Here is a 27,854-nt window from a genome sequence, read left to right on the forward strand (position 1 = left end):
CTTCTCTCATGTCCCACGGAGTCTGTGCAGGTGCACGCTGCTCCATAGACTTACCTTGTGTCTCTCCTCGTCTCCCGGCCCAACATCTGAAGCCCCAAGAACCTTTGCGGCTGGCCGAGAAATTTTCAGATGTTCGGATGGGAGCGCGCGGCGGAGACACTGGTATTAACCCTTTGAAAAAGTTTTTTCTTTTTTTCGTTTTGCATATATCTACTGCTTGCTAGCAGTAGATATATGCAAACACAAATGATGGTTTAATAACCTTTTAATGTTGTAGCTGCAGCTTTTATTGAAATAATTTTTATTTATTATGCCCTGAAAAGTCTTGTTTTGGCACTTCCTGTTATGGGGTGACAACTGTCTCTGAATTGTGACCCTGACACACAGCCATGATCCAGCCAGTGTGTCAGGGTCACAATGACATTAACAATAACTGTTTCCTTCTTTTTGTCTTTATGCTGCATCTTCGGCTTTTGCTTAGAGCTTTGCAGTAATCAGTAGCAGAGTTTTGATTAACCTCTTTTGCTTGCAATCTGACTTTCCCTCAACACATACTTCTGCTTCCAGTTGTCCTTTAGACACCATTGTCTGTAGGCCAGGATCATTCCCATATGCTTTAATTATTTTCTTAGAATATGCAGAGGGAGCCAGAAGAACATAACTGAAGAAGGTGCTCAATTAAGAAATGTATAATAGCTCTCCTGACTCGCAGGATGAGATCGATAATATGCAAACCGGAAAATTGGGGCTTTATCCTGGACCGAGAGGGTGCTACCACCTTCTACATTAAAGGAGAACTATGAGGTGAGTGATTATCCCTCAACCTCATAGTTCGAGCCGACGTGTGACAATGAAACTGTCACACGTGTGCTCAATAGATCGGGAAGTGGGCGAACACATACCGTTGCTCGCTCACTTCCCGATCATCTCCCTGCAGAAAGCTGTGACTGTCACTCACCGCTCCCTGCAGGGATTCTCCCCTCCCCGCTCCGATTTACGGAGCTTTGGGTCACGGGAGGATGCAGGTATGTGTCCTTTGTGACCCTTAGGAGAACTATGGGGAAAAACACTTAACCCATAGTTCTCCTTTAATACCACTGTTTGAGAGCGACTCTCTATTTTCCAGCAGATTGATAAAGTTGTCTGCTTCCCTCTGTCAGCTTCCTAATTTATTCCGCTTTTTTGACTCGGGTTTTTCTTTCTCTCCTCCTTTCCTTGCTTATTTTTCTTCTTTCTCTTCTCCCCCTGTCTTGTTTTTACTGCGCCTCTCATGGGCACACCTCATCTTAACAGAGTTTGTGTTATATTTTATGTATATATTTGAGGATGACCTTTCTCGGGACATTATTTTGTATATCTGTCTTTTCTACTTCAAATGTTTGTATCCTCTATAATGTTAAATAAAGATTATATAAAAGAAAAATACATTCATAATAGAGGGTTGCAGCACTTTGAGAGCAGAAGTTAATCATCTTAGGGCTGCAGCTTTCACATTCTGCTGTGCTGAAATACGAGGCATCCCTTGATGACCTTTCATAAAGTTGCGTGTGCTCAGGCAGTCTCTGGCATGAATACCATGGTGAGTCACTGGAGTTGATTTACTAAAAGCAAATAGACTATTTACGTTGCACAGGTATTTTCTCTTTGCAAGAGAATTTCCCCTTAACTTAAGGAATGAGGTGAAGCTCTGCCAAATTCCCTCATCTTCTGCAAGCAAAAAAATACATTTTTTTCTATTTTCCTTGCATGTGATTGGATATTCTTTGCAAAGTGAATTTCCACCATTCACAAAGTTAAGGGAAAATCCTTTGCAAAGTGAATAGTCTATTCGTTTTTAGCAAATCGACTAGAGTGATTCACCGTAGTATTACTGCAAGAGACTGCCTGAGCACACGCAGCTTTATGAAAAGTCATCAATGGATGCCTTCTATTTCTCTCCGCACATCAGAATGTGGAAGCTGCAGTTCTAAGTCATTTTACTTCTGCTCTAATATTACTGCAAATTAGGGATGCACCGATACCAGTTTTTCTGTATCAAGTACCAATATTTTTTTCCCCAGTACTCGCCGATAACGAATACCGATACAGGAAGTCCCATTAAGGAAGCCAGGTGGCGTGTAATGATTTGCCATATGGCTTCCTGATTAGCCGGGAAGCTGGGCGGCGTGTAAAGACTCTCCACCCGGCTTCCCGATTATCAGGGAAGCAGTCTCCATGATTCTCGTCACTAGATGATGAGAAAGCATGGGGCCGGCTTCCTGATTGGCTAGGGAAGCCAGCTCCATGCTCCCTCGCCACGAGGTGATGGAGCATGAAGCTGGCTTCTTGGCCAATCAGAGAGCCGGGCGCAGCGTCATTACACGGCACTCGGCTTCCTGATTGTCCAGCTTCCCGACCAATCAGGAAACCGGTTAGCGAGTCATTAGACGCTGCCCGGCTTTCTGATTTGCTGGGAAGACGTGACGAGGGAGCATGGAGACAGCTTCGCGGCTAATCAGGAAGCCGGGCAGTGTTTAATGACTCGCTGCCCGGCCTCCTGATACCGGCAGCTAGGCATCGGAGTATTTGTGCGAGTACCTGTATTTGCCCAAATAATAGTGGGTCCTGATACTAGTATCGGTGCATCCCTACTGCAAACCTCTATTATAAATTTCTTAATTGAGCATCTTCTTCAGTTATGTTCTTCTGGCTCCCTCTGCATATTCTAAGAAAATAATTAAAGCATATGGGAATGATCCTGGCCTACAGACAAAAGGTGTCTGAAGGACAACTGGAAGCAGAAGTATATGTTGTCAAAGATTCTAATCTGCATGCTTCTGGGTTGGTGACTCAGAGAGGACTAAGGACCAAGCATTTTCAGAAGGAACTGTCATCAGCAAAAGGAGGTCTATTGTTTTATTTAGTACAGGCTTCCTAAAAATAGCAGCTATTCCCACAAATATTCACCTATCTACTGCTGTGGGATTCCCCACGGTGACTTGCTTCTTGCCACATCTCTGCTTTGACTCTATGGGAGACATTGTCTGAGCAGCGAGTCAGACCTTCAGCCTCACAGTAAATGCAGCAGCTGGGCAGACATCTGGGGATCCTACTTTAGGAAATGTATATCTGTAGGGACACACACCAAAAAACATCCTGCCTTTTTTGTGAACATGACACACCATAATGCTTGTGTATTCACGTCTATGTGTAGTGGGACGTTGAAGGGTTGGGTGCATTATTTACTGCACTTAAATGCATTGAAAGCCCATTACAAAACCAAAAGCATGTTCAACATGTTAGCAATGCGCATCAACATGCATGGTAACATACATGAAACAATGTGAAGCCTAAAAGGTTGTGTTCTTTAAACCCTTAGTTCTCAACTGGTGGGTCCTGAGCCAAAAGTGGGACGCCCCGTGCCTTCCACTTTTCTAGGCGAGAGGCTACTCAAACTCCCCCTATACACACAGTACTGTCAGTTCTCACGCCAAACAGCCATTCAAAATATGCTGCTCGGTGATGAATGTCAGCTTGAGGTGGGATGGGCTGGGGGTATGGCCGTGAGGGAGCTCCATCCATACATGCATTGCTTACAGCTCCCTCACGTGTCCTGTAGAGGTGCCTGGACCAGAGTGACGCCACATTCCGGCTCCCGGTACCTCTACAGGGCACACGAGGGAGCTGTACAAGCAATGCACATATGGATGGAGCTGATTCACAGCACAACTGCTCACATTGGGCCCCAGGCTGAGGATCCATTCCAGTTCTCGTAAGGTAGGAAGGCTGGGTGGATCTTAAAAAAGTGGTGTGTGTGTATGTGTTTCTCTCCATGTTTTTGAGGGCCCATTCACACTAGTGTGTTAATCGAACAGTCCTGTGCCATTAAGGCACTCTACCACACAACTGCACCTACTATGCATTCTGGTGCAGGAGGTGTGTTGCGTTGCCATTCATCACCACCTCCCGCCCACAGTTCAATCACCCGCACCAGAATGTGCGGTACCGCAAGGCCGTGCATTCCATTGCAGTGTGACTTGGGTTGCGACTTCATGGCCAAGGACAAATGTGGGGCCTGAGGTTACACAGGTTGAGAACGACTGCTGTAAACATTGGGAGTAGAATTCCCTTTAACGAAAACAATCTGCTTATTATATTTAGTATTGTATGAAAAGATATGTGAGGCTTCCTTTGATATAGACAGAAGATTTAATAATTGCACTTTTTTTTTTTGCATATTTATGTTACGGATTGTATTCCATTACTGATAAGAGAAACTTGTAACTAGCCAAGGACATCCTGATTCTAGCAAGACAGGTCAAGAAAGGTCAGTATGTAAAAATTCATGTGCATGCAAATTACACACAACAAATTGAGGGTGTGAGTCTCATTAAACAATGTATTCATTATAATGGTTGCATACTCCCAAAAACACCTCTTATAGCTTGTTGATCATGAAAAAAAGACTTGCATTCTTCCATCAGATGTTCTCTTTACGTTTTATTCCTTGCCACTGGTTAGCAAGGGAAGAAAAAGAACTTGAGCTTATTGAGCCATGCTTGAACTATTTAGAACAACAGTAATTACTGCTATTCATTTGAAATAATTATTAGAACATCTAAAAATTGCACTTGAGAGTAATAATAAAAGAGAAAATAAATAAAAATAATTTAAAAAGAAGTTACTTTCAATAAAAATAAGCTGTGCATAATTAAATAAAAATAGTTATTACAATTATATAAAATACTGTACAAATGTGATCAGTCACTGCTTTAAAAATGCTCAAACATGCTATTAACAAAACACAATTAGACCAGGAGGAGTTTGTTGTTTTATATCAGTGCTGCAGTTATAAAAGGCAATGTCTATGTCTTTGGCAGCTCTTTCATATATGTTGAAGTATAATCAGTATGAGATGAGTAGTCTGCAATGGGAGAAAAAGACTCGTTCATATAGTTGTAATTCTGTTGGCTGGTTGATAAATCTGGTTCAGGCTTTAGTGGTAGAAAGTCTTGCATAGTTCTGTGTTGGAAAAAGTCTGTTCTTGAGTTCCTTGCCGTGCTGACGTCGCACTTCTCCTGTTGTAACAAAGCAAACATGAATAAGATGGTTCATTTTATTGTCACCCTTTCACTACCAACAGAATGCATCAGGTCTGAATGAGTAGAACTCATGAGACAACCTGCCTGGTGGCATAACCTCACTGGTCAATCACTCATCTTTTGGGTTATGTATTAGCCAGACCAGGGTCTCTGTGTACCAATCTGGCCAATTAAATAGTGACTCGGGTAAGGAATTCCACAACGTAAGTCAAGGACGTTTCTATATTCTGTACATTAACGCTACAATCATATATCAGCTTTCAGTGTGCCATTGGATAGTTCATGCAAATGTTAAAGAAAATGAGATCAGTGCACTTTTGAGACACAATAGAGCCCTCAAAACAGAAGCTACAATGATTTGGAGTCATTTTAATTTATTTTTCTTTAACTCTATGAGGGGAATTTATCAAACCTGGAGCAGACAAAATCTCAAGACCTTGTGCATTGCAATGGAGCAGACAACATTTGAAGAAGTTGTGCAATACAACCAATCATCAGTTTCTATCTTTCATTTTAAACTGATATTTAAATATATATTTTTTTACTCTATTAGTAAACAATATTTTCATATAAACATTTAAGGTATCCTAAGCAAATCTGGCAGGTGTGAGGGGGTATGTCTTTAATGTGACCGGCTTTTAATTTGTTTGCCTAGCGTCCTTTTCTCCTAGGGGCAGTGCCCCTCGATGGACGACAGAGAAAACAAAAATAAAGCCCCTTCCATACACATGCACACACTGTGGCGTATGTAATACACATGCGCTGTGTTGGTAGAACACAACATAGTGCTTGATATTTGTTTACTTTTTGAAACAAAGCATTGCAACAAACTACCGCATATTGTGACGCGCTGCACTTAGAATTAAATATATGCCTGCATCATTTTACCACAGCACATACCAAACACCGTGCACAAGCAGCACTGCAGATCAGACATTACCACAACACAGTGGTGTGAGGCCAACCTCCTGATTGTTGGCATAAGTTACTTATTTATAATTTTGCATTTTAAAATTTTTACCATTTCACAAAAAGGTGCAATTTCAAATGTACAAATATTTGTTATTAATTAACTCAGTACAGTTTTATCATTTAGATTTAGTAGGAGTCCTGTAAATTGTTTGTGTGTGCTGCTAATGATTTTACTGCACTTTTAAAATCGAAAATATTGATTTGATAAACATTTACGCAACTGTTGTGAGACCTACAAAATTCTACCGGCCCTGTGCTTTCAGAAAATGTACGGTTTGGGGGGTCTTTTACAAACTGAAAGCTGCAGTTAAAAAAGTTTTTTTTTAAAAAAGGTGAAAAAAATTCTAAAAATGGTCTGGTCATCGAAGGTTAAAAGAGGAGCGCAGGGCCCGGCAACAAAAGGGTTAAATCAACAAAACTTATATGTCATACTACAGTTACCGGAGAAAAGCTCCTGCTCTCTCGCAAGCATGCGGACTGTAGCTCTGACTTGAGAGTGGATATGTGTTTCTCATTTAAGGTTATTTTTCTTTCCAGTGTTGCTGCTTTGGTACATGCAATTTGGTAGACATCTAGGAAATGTCTTATCATAATCTGTGCAGAAACAAACAAAAAAACAATAGTAAGGTAAGGTATTGAATAACAAACCACTTTCAGTATTATATGAATTAGTTTTGGAAGGATTAGAACCCCTGTCAGGTTTTACTGCTCTTCCCAGCTGTTCGTACTCACTTCCTGTCACATGTCGCTGGTTCAAGTGAAACCCAAGCAACAATACAGACCTGAGAGATTTTACCCTTCCCCAAACTTTTCAAATTAAAAAAAAAAACATCTGGCGCTACCCTTTAAACAAAAGTACCCGCCAGGTTTTTAAATAATAATATACACGATCAAATGTTTGTGGACATTCTAATCTCATTCTAAAACCATGGCCATTAATATGGAGATGACAACTCCCTGCACCCCTTTTGCAGCTTTTACAGCCTCCAGTATACTGAAAAGTCTTTCCAAAGAAATTGTGCAGAGTGTAGAAATGTGAGCTTAAGCCTTCAAAAGAGCATTTGTGAGGTCCGGGATTATGTTGGCTAAAGATATGGCCCACGATCTGTTCTAATGAATCCCATAGGTATTCAGTAGGGTTGAGGGCAGGCTCTGTGCAGGCCACACGAGTTCACCAAACACATCAAACCATTCATTGATGGACCTGGCTTTGTGCACAGAGGCAGTCATAAGGGAACTGAAGAGTCTTCCCCACTATCTATATTGCATTCATATAGGAAAAAAATATATTTTATTGATATACAAAATATACCTGGCACATTATAAACTCTGGTCCTCCTGCGTTTCCTTCCATTTCAAACATATTAGGTGTTAACCTTGGAAGCTGGATTGGAGCATCGTATTTTGTGGATGTTGCCCGTGATAATGTTGCCTCATCGTGGATCTAAATAAAGAATACATAGAAAAACAACCAATAGTAGGAGTCATTAAGAGCAATTATTTAGAATTTTGAAACATACACCCATGCATAAATGTACTTTAAAATGAGTCTAGAAACGTAACCTAAACTTCAGCCAATAAGTTATTTAGGACTTCAATTTCTGCTGACTGGAAACCAGGGTCGGCTCCTACAAAATCGTACAATGTGAAAACAGGAAGAGCTACATACAATAGTCAGGTACAGCAGTTATCCTACTACAGCATAAATGAGTCCAAAAGTCCAAGGTAGCCAATCAACATGGATATAGAATAAGGAACACACATTAGTAATACGCTCAAGAAATGTAAAGTTGATTATTCCGGTACACTGGACTAGCATTGTAATTATGATTTTGTTCTACCAACCGCTACAAAAACAGCACTAAGATGAATTAGGATTGATGCCAGATGTATTTACTAAAAGAATTGTAAAACAGTTTCTGACATTCAAGGGAGGACATTTTTACCCTCATTCCTGCTGCATGGCTGTCAGGCTGATCTTCTGTCTCCAACATTTGAGGAGTGCGTGTCTGGGCCGTCCGTGCACATTTGTCCCTGTGTCTCCATTCATTTCAAATGGGTTCCCGTAGGCGTGGGAAATGCAGAAAATAGTGCATTCAGCAAAAGCTCTGTTTTTTCCACCACATTTGTGTGTGTTTTAAACACGGGGGGGGGGAAACGCACATCTTCCTGGCCACATTTCGGATGCGAATAACTGGCACAGCAAGCGCTTTTTGCTAATGCACATTTTTGTGTGCTTTTGACGCACATTCCAAAACACTCAGGAGGGGAATGTATCAAAACTGGAGCAGTTGTGCATGGCAAACAATCAGCTTCTCTCTTCAGTTTGTTCAGTTAACATTTGAAAATGAAAGAAAGAGAGAAGCTGATTGGTTGTCATGCACAGCTGCTCTAGATTTGATAAATTCCGCTCTCAGGCATGAATGGGGACTTTGGGAGAAAGCGACACAGAGTAAGTATGTAGATCTGCTGGTATTCTCAGCTCCCTTGTTTCATGCTTGTTCCAGGTCAGTGGCTCAGGAACTCTGAAGCCAGGACAACTAGAAATCTGAAGATATGAGAGTAAAAAGTCTCCTTGTCCTATCATTAGTATTATTCATTTTTTGCTTTGCTAAAAGAACTCAATTGCTGACAGAATTCAAAATAAGTCATCACAGCAGTAAGACATGTCTCATCAGACAATGGAATCTAGTGTTTCAGTCAGGCAAATTCAACTGCAAAGCAAACTGCTCTGCTGTGTCTATCTTTAACCCATAGTGCTCTGTGAACCCTGTGGCATGTATTAAATATTTGTAAAACAAAAAAAATCATAGATAGTAACAAATTAAAACCATATACTAAAAAACCCCCCCACAATATATACATAAAAACACTCACAGACATGATATCATACAGTCACACTCTGCTAAATTGTGCTGTAACATCTATGTAAGGAAGCATGTCGGCCTAGCAGCGAGCCTTGCTGCCCTGGTTCTGTGTTTAACTCCCACTGGGGACTCTTTAGTGGTCTGAACATTATTCCCTTGTTTGGGTGGGTTTCTTTCAGGTGTTCTTTTTAAACCACAATCCAAAGTAAGTTAACTGGTTTCTTTCCAAAACTATGTACAATTGTGGTATCCTATTGTGATATTAATTATACTGTGTACATTTGTGGCAGAGACATTGGCATATGAGCAGTGACAGCCAACAGACAGTAATGTGAATAATCCTACGTACTGTGTGGTATCAATTGTTCTGTGTAAAGAGTTGCATACTAAAATAATGCAGTTTTAATGGAAACTGAGAGACTAAAGCTGGCTATACACTGCTCTATTTTTCTTCGTTCAACCTGCAGGCTGAACAAAAAAAATTAGAGCAGATGCTTCCATGAATGCTATGACCGCGTTGATCGTGGAATCCCCGCCATTTCTTTGTATTCTGCCAGCTGCTGTCAGAACACCCGAGCAGATTTGACAGCTCATTGGCTGCCAGCTCTTTTCGTATGAAGATTTTCCAACTGGCTCCTGTCGGCCAAAAGGGTGCAGACAGCGGCACCCACTGAGAATTGCAGCCGGTTCCGCAAGAACCGGTGAAAAATCGCACAGTGTATGGCTACCTTAACTGCAGAAGGGTGGAGTATAATGTTTAAAATGCATTCCCCTTTGTGTTCCAAGTCCCTCATCCACAGCTTTAAAGCCCAGGTCTGGGGGACTTCCAGAAATAGCACCTTCCATCTGTATGATCGAAGCAGATTTTAGGTCCTTGAAAACAATTGAAAGTAGGGCTTTCAAATTACAGTCTGGGGAATCATTAGGATCTGTTTGTGGAAATGTCTTTTTCTGCTTCTCTATTATGGCTGTTCTGTACTTCCTGTAAGTGCATCCGCACCTCCCAGCATGCAAGCCCATTTTGTTTTGAAGTTGCAAAAACTGTTGCATAGCTATCAAGTTATGGTCTATTTGATCAAACTAAAACAACAAATTCTCAAATAAAATAAGGAACATCATGGCAACATTAAAAAAAAAAAAAAAATATCAATAAATAAATGAAAAACTTCCATACCTTTTGAAAGGCAGCTGAAATTGACTTCATGTAGCTCACCAAGATTTCTTTATCCCTGGAAAATTACATTATAAAATATTATTAAGAGTACAGTCAAGCAAGCATATGACTGAAATGTAAAAACAGTGTCATACAGTAGATAATACTTATAGCGGAAGTCAACTGAACTGATTTTATCTCAATAATTTCATTCAGAATAATCAAGTAAAGAACGTGCTGAGTAAAGAACGTGCTGAGTAAAGAACGTGCTGAGTAAAGAACGTGCTGAGTAAAGAACGTGCTGAGTAAAGAACGTGCTGTGCAGAAAGGTCTATAGATCATAGGAGAGCCAAAGGGTTATAGAGTAAAACGTTTTTACTGTGAATTTTCCAAGGACTTCCTACATTTTATTTTTATAGGTTTCATAGCCCGGTGCTCACAGCCTTGGAATGAAAGCACGTAGTGATCACTAGTTTACAGTAATACGTTTCTGACACTCACCTGGCTGCCGCACGCAGTGCACCTTCTGCGCTGGCAATGCTCTCCTCCAGTCGACGTTTGTCCTGTTCCAGCTTTGCCAGCCATGAGCTCTGGTGGTGTAGAGATTGATCTTTTCTCCATAGCTCCTTCTGTGCCTCAGAGAGACTCTACAAGGATGGGAGGGAAAGCGTTTTTACTTGTCAACATTCAAGCATGACTTTCATATATACCATAACAGAAAAATGGAATCTGCCATTGCTTCTCCAGTAAATGCTTGGCTGTCATGATAATCAAATGGCTTTAATAACTTGACTTATCAGGAACAAGTGTGTAGATAAGGGGGCAGTTGTTCATTGCTTGTCTTTGGTCAGTAGCCCTTTAAGTCCCATTCATAGCAGACTCTGCGCTAATCACACAGCATCTGGTGTGCAGGGACCCAGCACAGCGCCGAAGCGCTGATCCCAACGAATCATACGGTGTCGTTTTTGTGTTAAATCTTTATTGAAATGTCACAAAAGACATTTCATTCAGTTCTACAGGCACAGGAGGGTGCGAGGCGGTTGTATCTCATCGCAACACGCTGTGCTAAAAAAAAAAAAAAAAAAAAAAAAAAAAAAAAAAAACAAAAACAAAAAAAAAAACACAGCATACCGTAGTTTGTTTTCAGCACACACCACCGTGTTCCCATTGCATCATGGTGGTGTGAACCGAGCCTGTCTGTGAAAAGGCAAATTGCCTTGTCTTGTGTTGGGGCTGTGCTGGAGACAACGGCCAGCGCAGCTCCAATGCAGATGGTGTGATGGTTTGAAAATACAGTATTATCATAACAACCAGGCAACCAGCATTTCTAGAAGCAGGTCAGTAATGACAATCCTACATATTTCTTTTAGCACAGGTTTCTCCTAAATTATAACGGCTATGACAAATATAAAAGGCACTGCAAGTTTCTTGGCTTCTTTATTTTCTGGGTTACCAACCAAAACAGATACTTAGATAAGGAATGTCAGAAGTCCTTTTTTTGCATATTTGTTTGGGTTAGCCATTCAAAGAATCAAGAGGAGGGTTTAGCAGTCAGGCAAAAACCATTTTCAGAAAGAAGAGGTCAGCAGCACCAGCTTTCAAGTTTCTTTCAAGAGCACACCTAGTGCATATCATATATACTTCAGTACTTAGGTAACAAAATCTTAATCATTCCAAAAGCCAGATTATTATATAAAATACTACTATTTGACATCTACAAAGACACTCTTTACATAGTACTTTGGTAAAAGAATGGAAAAAGTTACCTTCATTGCCTCTGACAAGGTTAGATCTTTCTCTTTAACCTCTTTTGAGTGCAGTTCTATTTTATAATTAAGATCCAATAATTGCTGAGATTGTTCATTCAGAAGCATCTGAACTTCCTGCTCTCGTTGCAAAGTTTTATTTAATTCTTCAAAGGCAGTTTTAAACTTCTCATAAGGGACCATCTTCTGAAGAAACACAAATACGTGTCAATCAAGACATGATTCTGATATCTCACAATGATATGTAAGTGAAATGCATCATCATTTCAAACAAACTGTATCTGCCCTGAGCAATGGACTGCAAACATACTTAGATATATACAAGAACCCAGGTGTAGTAACAAGGAGCAATCAATTCCAATATACCTTTCCATGATCTGGCTATGAAGACTTTTCCTTCTGCAATCACTGTTACTGACATTATTTAATAAAACAGGAAAAAAAAAAAAAGAGGCTGTGGTAACCGGTCTAACCAGCATCTAGCACATGCTGATTAATTAAAAAATATGGAACACTGGAAAAAAACCCTCCAGTTTCTGGTCACTTTTTAAAATAAGAATAATCTGCCCATCACAATTAGAAACAAATAAAAAAAAAACAACAAACATTATAATGCTTTTGCTGCAATACCCACCTTTAATTTTAAGTGACCCCCATAAAAAGTTCACTCCTCCATTAGATGAAGCTCCTTTTCTGGGTTCAATGGTATCTAGTGCCATTTAACCCCCTTCTTGTGAGCACCAACTCTCATGGATGTTATCACGCAGGCTTGGGCTCACAGTACTTATCAGTACAGTCATTATGTGAACATCATTAGGTGCAGCAGTAAGGACCACCGCTAATGGACAAGAGGAAGGACCTGTGAAATCACTGCACTGGCCAGAAGACAGCTAGAATATATAAGGGCCCATTTACACTTCTCCATTTCTGTGAGTTAACATGCACTGTACAATGTGTTAACATGTGTTGCGTTAAATCGGTCCATTCATTTGGAACACACTGCCAACATACAGGAATGGACCAAAGAATTAACACGCATCATTTTTCCTGACAAAGCATACCACAGTATTGCATTACCCTGCGTTGAAGTGCGCTGCAACGTGTGTCAGAGCTGCATTGCCTTTGTGTCAGTGCGCTAGGATGCCATTCAAAATGAATGAAATGTGAATGTCATAACGTGTGCTGCAGTAACGTTTACTGTAATGCACCGAACTGCAAAAGGTGTCATAAACATGTGTAAACAGGAGTTGAGATTTAATTTCACCTGGACCATAAACATATTTGATTACAATGGTGATTTTTATTTTGCTTATGCCACCACTTACAGATCTTTCAAAGTGCTGGCCATCCTCTTTAAGCTTCTGTATTTTCTCCACATTTTTGCCACGCTCACTGAATTTCTGCTTCATATCCAACAATTCTCTGCGCATTGATCGTCTTTCTACTTCTGATGTATGCAGACGCTGAGTAAATTCAAATATCTTGATTCTCAAAGCAGCTAGGCACTCCTATCACATGTACAGAGAAAACCAAAAATCAGACATATATGGGCTATTTCCGTTAAAGTGCAGTGATCCACAAAAAACAACAACTTTCAGGAGTCCTGCTACTGAAAAACTGAAATAGGAGTTCTAATTGGTTGAGCCTACCACTATTAAGAAAAATTCTACAAAAAATGAATGATGTTAAGCAATACTTGAGCCTTTTTATGTACAAAGCAGTTTACGTTTTAACTAGTTGTAGATCTTGTGCAAAACAGTGACCAGGTTGGAATATAACTCCTGAGACTGGACTATGTCATCTTGGTCCAGGAGACCACAAAAGGGGCACAAGAAGATCTGCTAATCTGTGCCGTGACACAGTAACGTTGAAGGTGAGGAGCTGAAGAGCGAGCTGGAGGCGAGTCTCAATTTGTATACCTGAAATATCACTCTATGCTTCTAAGTGCCTTGAAGGCAAACTACCCAGAGTCTGCAAGGATTAAACAATGTCCCTCCACTTTGGAACGTGGGGGCACACCTTAATGCTGATGAAGGCTTCTGAGGGTTTAGCATGCTTCTCATCCAGACTTTGCAGGTGGCCAGAAAGTCAAGTTTAAAAGACCTAAATATGCAAATTCCAGGAGTAAGAAAACAAGAGGGAAATTTAATAGAACCTTTCCTCAACATCCTACGCTAAAGCAGGTGGGTGTTCTTGCCTCTAATGACATCCTTGATTTGGATGTCAAGATTTGGTCCAAAGAGACTTTGCCCTTTCAAGATTATGCGGATCAGGCATTCCTTGATCCCAGCAGCAAGAACTTTTTTGAGGGATTTTGACCATTCTACCATGTACGAAGGCCCTCCACTGCCCTAGTGGTTTTCCTTTTGTGGTGGACCACTGGTGTACCCACAGTGAATGCAGATCACTGTTTGACAAAATCCTTTCCAAATGGGAACAGGTCCTGAAAGTGTTTTTGGGGTGTCAAGGGCATGTCAGGATGTTTCCAAACCCCATAGAGGAAGACCTCAAAAGAGCTGGTGAAATGGAATGCCTTTGCAGCTGCAGGAGCACTGAAACACCCTAGACTGCAGACAGCAGGTTGATCCTTTAGATTCAGAGTAGTACACACCACATCAATAAGAGCCAAAATGAGCTCTTTCTAATTTTGGTGTAACAGCCGAAGACTGCAATTCCTTAAGAATAATCTGGTCAGGTACAGATTTGAGCGACTCAGATTCAGAGTCTCTGTGACCAATGGCTCAGTACTCACTAGGTTAGCGGCAGATCAGCCTTAGAATCTGGGGGGGTGGGAGCACACTCAAAGCCTCTGCAGTCAGAGACAGCCAGGAACTGGGTGAATTGGGCCATAAAGACTTGTGTGACTGTAGTAAAGACCCCTGCCCACAAAGCAAGGGACTTTGTTCCACCCAAAAGACCTAGGGAGGATTCCAATTACAAGTTAAACTCTAATCATAGCAGAACAGGATTCCTGGTTGCAGACATCAGCAACTTCAGAACGCATGGAACAACGTCCATGTAACCATTTTTGGAGTGTGTGCTGGGGGTCACCCGTTTCAGAGGGACTGTCCCCTCGGTGTCAAGAAGCAGATATCGTGGGACACAGAAGACACAGCAGTCAGCGCTGGTTAAGAGACTGGCACCAGCCCTGAAGGGATTGCTGAATACAAGTGGAAGGAAGAAGATGATCGGATCAAGAGGCATGATTTAAGGTAAGTCCTTAAAGCAGCATGGCGGGGGTGGGGGGGATTTGTAACTTTGATGTCACTTTAAGCTCAGGATTCAAGGCAAGGTCCCAGACAGTTGGTAGCAGGTAGGTTTTGCATGGCCAGAGGTGACTAAGGTGACTGTAGGCAGACAGAAGGAACAAACTGAGAATCAGAGTTCTACAGTGCTCTTTCCAAAGCATAAGCAGCATTAGGGAGATGCTTCCTTATGACTTGGCAGGAAAGAGCACCTAGTGCAGAGCACTTTACCCAGCAGATGACATCTGTGCTCAGTCCTCCAGTGTTAAGGACAGCTGCAATCAAAACAACCAGCTCTAGCAGCGATGTAGAGAAGAGTCTTGATTGCATTTTTTTCTTCCTTTTTAATTCAATTAAATATTTGGGTTAGATTTTTCCCAGCTCTGCTGAAGAAAATATTTCCATCTTCCTAGGACACTAGCAAAAACATGGGGCATGCTGGCAGTAGGACGGGTTATCCTGGGCTGGCCTACAGTTGGTTTGCCAGTGTCCAATACTCATGAAGGTGGCAGTATAACCCAAAAGATAAAACAGTGGACAAGAAAGAATGCTCTCTATTCTTTTCAGCAGGGTTTCTCAGGTCACTAGATTACCAACAACAGGTTCTGATTTACCACAGCATCAGAAACTGAAAAAGTAGACCATGCTCCCTGTATGCATTTCAGGGTCTATTATTCAATTCTTCAATATGACTGAAGATTTTTACTAGGCTGGAAAAAAAAGAAGTTCAGAATTTAAAAATATACCTACCCAGTTACTTTTGAGCTTCAGGATCAGCAGTCAGCCAAAATATAGCTGTTAACTAATAAGCCAATGAAAAATTAAGTATAATTTCTAGTGCCAATAAGTAAAGTAGATGGGGTGCCATACCTTGACTGGAGTAATGGCTGCCAGACCCACACTTGGTGTCCGGCCACTGATTTTGTGAAGCCCATGTGAGAGTCTGTAAGCTAGGGAATCCGTGTCTAAATAAATGGAATGCCTGCCAAAGGCCACAGTCCTGTATTCTGTCTCTACATTCAGCTTCTTCATCAGTTTTGAGAAACAATTTCTGGCTGCATCAATGATTTGTCGCTGTGAACTACAATTCAGGCCTAAAGAAGAAATAAAACCAGATTATTACTAGGTTTCGTACTTTCCATACATATAATTTGTATTGTAAAATAACATTGCAAATACCTATTCAGGTCATGATATTACAGATTTAAGAAGCCATTAATGCAAAAATGTTGGATTCCGACGACTGTATGCAGTTAATTTATGTAATTATAATATTTAGTAAATTAATTTTTCTTATTATTTCACATGCTTTACTCCTATTTGTCTCTGTGGGTACTGTTACCCCAGGGATCCCACACATCCTTATAGTAGCGGCAGCTCACAAGTAACTGTATACTTGAGTTATAAAAGGTCTAGAATATTTCTTGCTGTAGTCGCCTACCAGTGAAACCCATTACAATGTTTTTTAATTTGCTTCAGATATCCTGCATCAGGCCTGTGTAGCGGTCTGGATAAAATACTTTGGTACTATTGCTACCTTCACCTCCACAACAGATAACTTACAAATTATGCAGCGCCCGCAACATGTAATGTGTTGAATATCATAAACCCTAAAATTAATTAAATATAAATGTAAGAATCCACAACAGAACCTGGTTTTCATATTAAAAAGACAGACATCTTTGCTACTTTGGTTTCAACCTGGGGAAGTGCAAGCGGACACATCTTGGGGGGTTGTGCAGAGGCAGATGGGATGCGGAACTCCTGTTACCACCGTTAGGTATCTTTGTGCATTTGTTGTTGAATTTATTGTTGCGTTATTATATTGTTTAAAAAAACTAAATGTTAAAAAAGGAATTTTTAAACTCATCAACATCGTTGATGTATATAATGTATGCAGTTATCAGAATACATTTGCCCGATGGTTGTCCCTTATCTAATTACGGTAACTTACTATACTAATAATACTCTTCCTACAGATCACACGTAAGAGAGATTTATTTTAAATGTTGAACTTTATTTCTGATGCATAGAGGAGCCTGAATCTTAAAACATAAGGGCACTTATCTTTGCCACCCACCAACGTAAAGTACGCCTCCCTACCCCAAACCAGTTACAGCTGAGCTCTAGCAGGCCTAATCACATACTAGTATTAGAGAAAAAAAAACCCAACAGAATATTCAACATAGAACGGCTGCTTTAGATGGATAGACTTAAAATAATTGGCATTACCTTTGTTGTTTAATAACCCAACTAATTCTGACATAGACGTAACTACTGCTGACAGGAGATCAGTATTTGTAAGCCACTTTCCAGCTTCATTGCAATGCATTGACTCATCTAGGACAGAAAAACAGAAAAGGGTCAAAACACAGCTTCTACAAATTAAATTGTCTATATTCTAAAGTAACATATGTATACAGTATGTAATTTAAAAGGTGCACCTAGTATGAGACAGTGGGATAGTCCTTATGATGTAGCATTTTAGGCACCCTGTGGAACAGGTGATGGATGAATGACTTAAAGGAAAATATGGAAACATGTTTTCATGAATTGGTGCAATCTTAATAAAGAAGTTGTTATTAAACACCAGTGTTGAATATTTGGAAAACTCCTACCATATATAATTGGGTAGTCAAGTTGTTGCCAAACTGCAGAGTATGCAGCCAATAGTGCCAGTCAGAGTTTTTGCTTTTCTGTTCCTTGTACTATGCCCCATTAAAGTGCACATTTATAAATTATTATAAACAGTGCCGAAATGCGGCCATATTGTAAATCACTGGAAGTACCTGTGTTAGAGATATAAAAACTAACACTATTGTTACTTTATATTTTAGGACAGGTTCTGTTCACTTTAACATACAGCTTGGCATAAAGTACTCCAAGACCTATAGTCATCCAAGGACTGTACTTCCGACATAAAATCGACAACTGCAAAAAGTCTATTAGCTGAAAAAGATGAACTAGAATATCTCTCCCAGAAAGATGTCAGTGGAACATTTTCAGTCCACCATGCATGACACTTCTTGCCATGGCAAAAATGACCAGCATTCTGGGTAACAGCAGGTAACATATAGAGGCACACAGATATGCTTGCGTAACAAAGGAGGTCCTTAAACAGCCCCACTTTGAGCTACTGTACCTAGGTATATGGTTGTCTTTACAGAGAGTGGTGTGATAACCACTAGGTATTCTACCTACTTACAGAGCAACTATAGATTCTTGTCTCTCTCTGGGGCAACAGTCCTTTTCATTGCCTCATTAGCCAAAAGAAAATCTACGGCTTTTTAAAACTATAAACATATATACTTTATCCCTTGGAGCAAATGGATTTTTGAAAGGGAAGGTATGTGGTAAGGCGGAAAAGTATTAGAGTAGCCAGTCAAATGGTTAAACATTTCATGGGTTTTTGTACTATAAGTCTAAACACTTAAAAGATAGATAAAATGTGGTAACTTGTCTATTTATTTTTATTATTATTGATTGGGCAGCACAGTGGCGTAGTGGGTAACGCTTCTGCCTTGCAGCACTGGGGGTCCCTGATTCGAATCCCAACTGGGGTCACTATCTGCAAGGAGTTTTCATGTTCTCCCTGTGCTTGCGTGGGTTTCCTCTGGGTACTCTGGTTTCCTCCCACACACCAAAGACATGCTGGTAGGTTAATTGGCTCCTCTCTAAGTTGGCCCTGTATGTATGCATGTGAGATAGGGACCTCAGATTGTAAGCTCCTTGAGGGTAGGGACTGATGTGAATGTGCAAATATGTACTGTGCTGCGTAAATTGCTGGCGCTATATAAATACCCGTAATAAAAATAAATAAATATCAGTTTTAGTTTGATCTTAACATCTACCTCGCCTTGTCAAATTCATCTAATATTAACCTCTTGCCGTCCGCCCGTAGTAAAAAAACGGACGGACGGCACTGCAGCATCTGCGGGTTGCCGTCTCCAGACGGCAATTTTTTTCTGCTCGCGCGCGCCCCCTAGCGGGCACGCACGGGCAGAAAAGACCCGCTAAATGCACACACCCGTTACCGGGTGTTTCACATATAGGCGATCGGCGGGTCCATAGCCCGCCGATCGCCTATATGTGCTCGTTCGCGGCACCCCCCCCCCCAGGGTTGTTATCCCCCTATATAATAGCAATACCAATAAGTGCAAAAAAAATAAATATAAATAAAAAAAAATAAAAGTAACACATAAAAAAGTAAAATAAAATAAAAGTCACATATAAAAAAAGGGGAAAAACCCCCCCCAAAATGTTTAACTCCCCCACCCCCACGTTTACGCGCCTATAAACGTAAATACGCGTCCGGTGCCCCAGCGCGCAAAAATTACAATTGCGCTACACATGTTACATATCGCCGCGAACGTCGCAGTGAGAGCAATCATTTTAGGGCCATCAATCACTGATAACACTAAACTGATGAGCGGTAACAGCTTTTAAAGCGTCGCCTAGGGCCAATTTTGGGTATTATCGTTTTTTGAGGTTTCGCGCGCGCACGCAATTTTAAGGCTTGACATGTTTAGTGTCTTTTTACCCGACGTGACCCCATCTTTTATATTTTACCAAAAAATTGGGTAATAATAAATGTTTTATCATTTAATATAGGGGAAACTGTTTTTTTTTTTAAATTTCGGTAATTTTTCCTTAATATAGTAAAAAAATAAAACCCCCAGTGGTGAATAAATACCACCAAAAGAAAGCTCTATCTGTCCCCAAAAAAGGGTATAAAATTCATTTCAGTACAGCGCTGCATGACGGAATAAATGTCAGTCAAAGTACCGCAGCGCTGAATACTGAAAAATGGCCTGGATGGGAAGGGGGTTTAACACCGCGGATGTCAACTGGTTAAGCGTGGTCAGTTTTAAAATATAAATCTTACATGTTTTCTGAATGATCTGGGCTTGTCCGATGCACACTGAAATCCCAGGTCTCTTCTTGGCTTTCTCCACCCATGTAAAAAGAGATTGCCTGGATCTACCAAGCCGCTGCAGCCGTTTGGCCGCCAAAACTACAATGGCACTTTTCCGAAACAAAAGCTTCAGATGTACTGAATGTTGCGTTTTCTTCCAAGAATCCCCCTTTTTCTTATCTACATTTTCAGACAACGTTTGGACTAGATTTTGGATCTCCCTCTGAACATCTACACAAGAGTTCCATTCCTTTTGAAGGAGGGTTTTCTGTGCAGCTAACAAACAGCTTCTACTGTATAATGGGCATAGGGCACCAGCCATGAGGGCACAGGCTGCGAGGAGAGACTTGTGGTCTTTCTCGGTGTTGATTAGCACATTTTTAATTCGCACATTTTCGATGGCCATCTGATCCTTCGTTTTTTCAGAGATTGAAGTTTTGTCTTTAAGTAGTTCAGCAATCTTCTGATATTTCTATAAAAGGGTAAAAAAAAAACAAACAAAAAAACCTAGTGTAATTATTTTGCGTATTGTACACAAACATTAAAAAGGTTTGACATGAAAAATATCTTAGACAATCAAAAAAATGGACTCTGTGATCTGAATACATTAAACTACCAGTTATCCGGCATCCACGGGGATTGGTAGATTCCGGATAAATGTAATTTCTGGTAGACATGTGCACCGGCAAAAATTTTTAGTTTTGATTCGGATTTTGCGTTATTTCGTTTTTCGGGATTAGGGTCTGAAGGTCAATTTGTTTCGGGATTCGGACGAAATTCGGTAGCGGTAGTCTGTACGAAATTTTGTTTCGTTCGTTCGTTGCAGCAACGACATTTGAGAAAAAAAAAAATATATATATTTTTTCTCAAATGTCACTTTGCTGCAATAAAATTTCGTCCAACAAACGAGATTTCGTACAAACTACCCCTAACGAATTTCGGAACTGGAAATTCGAATTCGTTTGCATTCGGTATAGCTGTAATTTGGATACATCCTAATCTCCGAATTTCTGAAATTTCGTCCAAATTTCGATTCGGAACGAAACAAAAATTGCACGTCTAGTTTCTGGTTGCTCGAGAGTTACTATTTAAAATAGGTCTAACTAATGCCATACCCCATACTATACAATAAAATAAAACTCTGTATTGACTTCATATTAATATTGAAATGCAGTAATCAAAAGCAAATTAAGACAAATAGACACACGATCGTTTCCAGGATAATACATGCCACAGATCAGCTAACCAGAACTCTCATCTAACCAGAAAACAAAAATTCACTGTGCACTCACTGTTCTAGTGAGTGCAGTGAATTTTTGTTTTCTGGTTAGATGAGAGTTCTGGTTAGTTGAATACCAGATAACAGAGAGTTTGATGTACTTACAGACACCTTTAGCACTGATGTTACCTTTGAGGGCAGAAACAGTGTATTTCCACATTTGCTGACAAATTTGAGAAAACTCACACTATATGTCTGCTGGGTGCCTCCCCTCGCACAGCATACCTAAAACCAAAAACCTATTTCTTACCTTTTACATGTTTCTTGGGATAAGGCTTTTGCACAGACCGCAAGCTACTCTGAACAATCTGAAAGTAAATCTTGTATAGGTCTCATATCCGCCCCCTCCTGTAGTTTTCTACAGCCTGCCTGTAGTAGGGGGTACCACCTGCAGGACCCCTTCCACAGCTCTGCTCCCTGCACAGCACAGTGATAAGGTCACTGCTTCCTTTATTTTTTTTTCTACTTTTAAAGGTAATATCTGGATTTGTAAAGATGTGTGGTGCACACAAAGTGGACGTATATTCCTTGTAGATATTCAGATATATATATATTTTATGTTTAATTATAAACAAACATAACTTCCCACAACCCTCTACAGTCCCATCTTTACATTACATGGATAAAGCGAGGTAGGATTTTAAGCAAGTAAAAAGCACTTAAAATTGTAAGCAGAAACTTTTAAATATGTTTTAAATTATGTGATGTGAATAGGAACACATAGCAAATATAAAGTAGGTGTTATATGATTTTGGCTGCAAAAATGGAAAATACAGTTTAAACTAAAAAGTGCCCCCCTTTCACCTACAAAATTCCAGGGAAACAATATGTCTTCAGGAAGTCCCATGTAACTTTCCATACTGCATTTTGACAGAATTAGAAAAATCACCCTCTGACTCTCAAATGTATGTGTGGGGGATCTGACCAACATTCTGCCCAAATAACAATGAAGCAGCAGCCCGAATTACAACTGTCAGACAGTGTGGGATTGGTAGCTTTGCTGGATATTCTGCCGAAACCCATATACCATTACTACTCCAAAATGTGGTGTCCAGAATTTGGAAATGATTTCAAATCATTTGCTCTACATTTGTTATCAGAATTCGGTGGACATTTAAAATGACAGAACACTAGTTCCCTAAACAGCTTGGACATGATGCAGGCTGTAATTACACGCAAAAAGCTTATTACCAGTCTCTGCTGTTGCATGGATGTTAGGGAGACACTTTAAAATCTGGCGCTATTTCAGATCAAGGTGGCCACAAACATTATTATCTGATAGTACAGCCTTTACAGTATAAGCCATACTAAATAGTTGTTAGTAACCCAAAAAGATTGTACTAATTGTAAATGTTTGGCCAGCTTTAGAAGGCATGTAAATCTCGTACCTGAGCCTTCTCACGAGCTTCTCCAAGAAAAGCAGAGTAATGTTGTTCCAGATCTTTAGTCTTTGTATGCCAGGAGCTATGCTGTGCTTTCATTTGCTCAGCAAGCTGGTCAAGAGAGTTTTCATGGTTTCGCTGCAGTTCTATGATCTCATCAGCCTTTTTGTTGCATACTTGTTTTAGATGCGACACCTATTGTGAAAGAAAATGTAATGATACATTTTCAAGTTGGACTTGATAGCAGACAATGTGATGCAGACATTGTTTTCTGCTAAGTACTGTACCTTATCATTAGTTTTGTTGAGGTCAGAGATCAGGATATCAACATTCTCTTGCAAGACAACACACAGCTCTGACCAGGAGAAATTACCCAGCATGCATTCAGGTTGTTTAATAAGAACACATCCTGCCACTAGGCGCTGGTATAAACTGTGCAAGAAAGTCAACTTTTCCTTAAAAAGAAAACAAATGGGACATAATGAAAGGAAACTGAGAAAGAGCAAATAAAATTGGGAAGGTATTTTAAATGACAAAACTAAAAAAGCATGGTGGGTACAAACTAGTTTTCTCTATATATAACCTAGTGAGATGTGAAAAGGTAAACAAACAACTATTGCATGTGAAATAAAAAGGTTGTTCCATTTTATACTCAAGGGAAGTGGATTTTTATCGGGTACATATTCTGCATTATTTTGAATGGCTTACCTTAAAAACATTTCCACACATTTGTGTTTCCATTATTTTCTGGACTGGTAGTGTAGAGACCCCACAGCAAAATATGGAAAATGCAGGTGCGTTGGAATGATGGGGATATCCAAATACGTGTCCTTGATGTCCACAGAAATAAGGTTCCCCTGGTAAATGAGGGTGATGACAGATATGGGGGATCCCATGTGGAAGTTTTGGTTTCAAATTCATGAGGTGGGGAGAAACAGGAAGGTCGGGGTTGAGAAACCAAGGAGAAAAACTCCAGTTTGTGTCCCAGGGATACCACCTCCTACACCTTCACCCAAGTGTCAGAGATGCAAGTTGTCCAAGCATCACCCCACTCTGGAAGGTGGGGAGTTCACCTGCATGTCTAACAAAAAAAAAAAAAAAAAAAAAAAAAAAAAAAAAAAAAAAAAATTGGGGGGAGAAGAATTAGGCCTAATGGAATATAGCAGAAATACAAATCCTGTCAATGGTCTAGGCCAGACCTTGCTGGTGGACGGGGAACCCGGCTTGGAGGTTGGTCGATGAGGATGTGTAAAAACATTATCTAGAAACCAACCCAAGAGGCTGTACAGAACAATAGCTTTGGATACAAGAAGTCTGCAGTCCAGCACCTTAACCATGGTGCCTATGCATGAGTACTGTCAAAAGAACATGCAATAGCAAAATCAGGAAGCTTTTTAAACAGACTGGTACAACTAAAATAAAAAGTTACAGCCACTTGTCTATGCATACGCTATTATTCATTCAACAAGGAGCAATCACAATCAGAAGCTTTCAAGCCACTAATTTAAAGTGTTATATATCTGCAACAATAAGGAGGAGAAAATAAGGGTTCAGATGTGGGCGAAAACACTGTACACCAAAAGCAGTCTAAATGATTTGTCCTTCAGAAAGGGCATAGAGGCTACATCTAAGAAGAAATCCACAGAGGAATCATGAGCTAGATGATGTAATAGATATGTCTGCCAACTGCATAGCGAAACATATCACCACAATAGAAAAGAACTGCACAATAGAGAAACAACTGCCAATGGAAATCAACCAGCAGTGCATGCTCCTATAGGAAAAGGAGAGAATAGCATCCACCCTTAAAAATTTGGGTACCCAACAGACTCATAAATATAAGGTGTTGCTGTGTGTGGGGTTTCTGAGAAAAATGGTGCTGGGCGGTGCATGCCCCTGGGATCATATGTACCAACAGAGACCTAGAACACCACATATCAGAACAAGAAATAAAGCACAAATGAGGTCCAGGTTGCCTGCAGCTGCAGGGTGGCCAACCTCACTGACACCAGACATGCTAAATAGCAGCTGCTGGAGAACAAGTAAACACCCCAGAATACTCATGGACCCCATATAAAAAGAGCTGAAGCTGAGCTCCCTAAGTTATACCGTGAAATGTTAAACTGTAACTATAGTACATCAGACTATCCTGACAGAGAGTTGCAGTACATCAGACTATCCTGGCACACAGTGCCTAATAGTACAGCAGACTGGCACACAGAGATTACCAGTAATCTCAGCAGCGCTGACTAGCTGTAGACAAATCGGAGCCAAGAAGCTGCAAGTGAGAGAAAAGAAAACCCTGCGCTAACTCCCGTCAATGAGATCCGTGGCCCAGCCAAAGAAGCTGAGGGAAGGATCAATGAAAGTATGAGCCAATATGAGGAAAATACCCAGCTGCCTTAGAGTAAAAAACAAAAAACACACAGAGCTGCTAGTAAAAAAGGAAAAGGAGGAATCTCCCTCTTTGCAGAACATCTACAGAGGGGGGAATGTTATCTAAAAACAGTTGTAGTGAAAGAAGAGATCTGCACCCTAGACATGTGGCCTGAGGAAAAACAACAGGATAAAGTAGGCGATGCAAAAGATCACTGTATATTCAGTGTGTCATAAAGACCCAGCTCACATGAAAAAGGGGGGGAATTGCAAAAGGGCAGTTATACACATAACAGTGCCTGGACACTTAAAAGGAGAACTATAAGGCGAGTGATAATCACTCAGCCTAATAGTTCTAGCCGACCTGTGACAATGAAACTGTCACAGGTCGGCTCAATACATCGGGAAGTGGGAGAACACATACCGTCGTTCGCTCACTTCCCGATCCTGTCCCCGCAGAGAGCTGTGACTGTCACTCACGGCTCCCTGCAGGGATTCCCCTTCTCCCCTTCCCGATCCTCCAGCACTGACTGGCGGAACGGACGGGGTAGGGAGCGGGTACAGCTGGCTCTGCCTCTAGATAGGCAGAGCCAGCTGTCACTCACACAGCTGGGTGGATCCAGACAGTAATGTCGGGATCTGTCCCGGCTGCGGCGTCTCAGTATACCGCGAGCTGTAGCTCGCGGTATACTGAGCTTTGGGTGACGGGAGGACGCTAGTTTGTGTCCTTCCGTTACCCTAAGGAGAACTATGGGGAAAAGCTCTGACCCCATAGTTCTCCTTTAAGCCTGCGACACACTGCATGCAAACCGTGCAGAGCAAAGCTTTGAGGCATGGACGTTCGCATAAGGTGTGCGAGAGTAGCGCAGCCAAATGAAAGACTGCATCTTCAGCCAATCGACTCATGTGTAACTATTCAATGGACTTCGCATCCTGACCCACAGGTTTATACGTGCGGGCCAATTGGCTGAAGATGAAATCTTTCATCTCGGCACTCTCAGCTATGCGAGCTCTTGCAAGCTGACGCGCCAGAGTGAAAATAACAAAACCCACTGCACGCGAAAGGTCCGTGTGCCCCCGCTTCGCGTGCAGTGTGTCATCGGCTTAAGGCATCGAAGAACAGAAAATGCCCATAACTCTCCCACAGAGCAATAAAAGGAGCTTATTCCAGCTTAATTATACAAGCAAAGAGGCACAGTTTAACTAGCCATCAGTAATAGGGAGGCCAAACTCAATGCTCAGCCTTTAAAACATATATAAAAGAGGTACAAAAGGGTAAAACATATGACTTCCCTCACACACTGTACAGTAGGTATAGCAGCTTCAGTAGGAAGAGCTTACAATAAACGAAAGGACAGGGCATACAACATAACATATAACATGCAGTCTGCAGAGATGGGTTCAGTTGAACTGTTGAAGCTCTGGTCCCCATAACTCAGCAAGGAATCCCCAGTCATACTGGCCTGAGCTGAATAGCAGAGTCTTGTGGTAACTGGAACACAGAGGAGATATATTTATTATATCTGGCATGAATCTCCCAGCACTGCCGGCTGACTGGAGAAACGTCCAGGATTTAGCTGGCCCAAATCTACCAGCAGTGTAAAATCCTTTTCTTGAAGTCCACTGCAGAAACATCTTCCAAATGAACAGAAAGCAGCTCCTGTGCTTTCAATGACGGTCTGCAACATTATCACTTACCATTTTATTTTATCAGTTTACTTTTTGTAATTTTGTTGTTATGTGCATTTACTCAATGTTTCTTTATCATAGACAGCCTTTCACATAAAAAAAAAGCTCCCTACGGGCTCATTCACACACAACGCAAGAGCAAAATTGTATATGTATTGCGTATATACGGGCGTATGTGCGTATATGCGTGCACTATTTGCATTCCTAGAATGCATCATTCCTAGTAGAGATTTGAATGAACTGTACGCACATACGCGCGCAAACATGCGTATGTGCATAAAATACGCAGAAATACGATGCCTGGCCGCATCTCGGTTCCATTCTGTTTTTGCGCATTTTTACGCTATGCAAAAATACAGCTCCATACGCGGCTATGTGTATGGTGCCATTTTGTTGCATATGGTACAATACGCACATATATGCGCGGAAGTGTGAATGAGGCCTACATTGGTTCATACCTCTTTATCCTTTTGGAAAGTATTGCTGATCTTTTGTATTTCACTCTCAGCTTCTAATACCCTTCGGGCTTCTTTCTCCCAGGCATCTTGCGCTTTGCCAAATTCCTTTTGCAGCCTCGCAATTTCAGACTCCCTTTCAGCACATTTATCACTTAAATAATGCATTTCCTTTTCAGCAACGGTCAGTTCAGATCGAGCATTCTGCAAAATAGAGAGAGCATATTATAAAGAGCTACTAGACATAAATATTTTTTTTTTAAATCAGATAGTGTTTATTGGCATTTTTCAGTTTGTTTAAATATTTTTACACAAGATTCACAAATCGTTCGACCAAGATTCACACACACATTTTTCTAATTAGATTCTATTGGGAAAAATGTGGATTCTGGGTAAAAGTTGTATGACTAAAACACAATTATAAATATAGCCCAATAAAAATATATGTGATAAAAGGCCATATATATATTGCATAATATCATAGTAGAAACAGGTTTAAAATGACAATTAAGACCGTAAACAAAAGACAAAAAAACAACATACATTGTTTAAAGCCTATCACTGGGCAAAAAAACAACAACTTACGTTTGCAGTGGGGGTACGCCTCGCACTGCAAGGGTTAAGTGCTTGCCTGTACATCGCTCACCAAGCAGTCAGTGCTGTCCTTCCCCCCC

At 40.7% G+C, this 27,854-nt stretch overlaps 1 protein-coding gene across 1 annotated transcript in view; it reads right to left on the minus strand.

Annotated features, from left to right (window-relative positions):
• Positions 1-4,679: 4,679 nt before the first annotated feature.
• Positions 4,680-27,854, minus strand: part of CCDC171 (coiled-coil domain containing 171) — a 37,263-nt gene continuing 14,088 nt past the window's right edge. Inside the window, exons 12-24 of the mRNA XM_018557495.1 lie at positions 27,184-27,384; positions 22,948-23,115; positions 22,667-22,855; positions 19,970-20,471; positions 17,317-17,424; positions 15,955-16,178; positions 13,165-13,347; positions 11,840-12,025; positions 10,575-10,720; positions 10,095-10,149; positions 7,366-7,497; positions 6,495-6,647; positions 4,680-5,057 (exon numbers count right to left, since the gene is read on the minus strand). Coding sequence (XP_018412997.1) covers positions 4,845-5,057; positions 6,495-6,647; positions 7,366-7,497; positions 10,095-10,149; positions 10,575-10,720; positions 11,840-12,025; positions 13,165-13,347; positions 15,955-16,178; positions 17,317-17,424; positions 19,970-20,471; positions 22,667-22,855; positions 22,948-23,115; positions 27,184-27,384 — 2,460 coding nt within the window. The 3' untranslated portion in view covers positions 4,680-4,844. The remainder of the gene's footprint in view (positions 5,058-6,494; positions 6,648-7,365; positions 7,498-10,094; positions 10,150-10,574; positions 10,721-11,839; positions 12,026-13,164; positions 13,348-15,954; positions 16,179-17,316; positions 17,425-19,969; positions 20,472-22,666; positions 22,856-22,947; positions 23,116-27,183; positions 27,385-27,854) is intronic.

This window comes from Nanorana parkeri, unplaced genomic scaffold (assembly GCF_000935625.1).
Source record: "Nanorana parkeri isolate BGI_ZX_2015 unplaced genomic scaffold, ASM93562v1 scaffold287, whole genome shotgun sequence".
Taxonomy (NCBI): Eukaryota; Metazoa; Chordata; class Amphibia; order Anura; family Dicroglossidae; genus Nanorana; species Nanorana parkeri.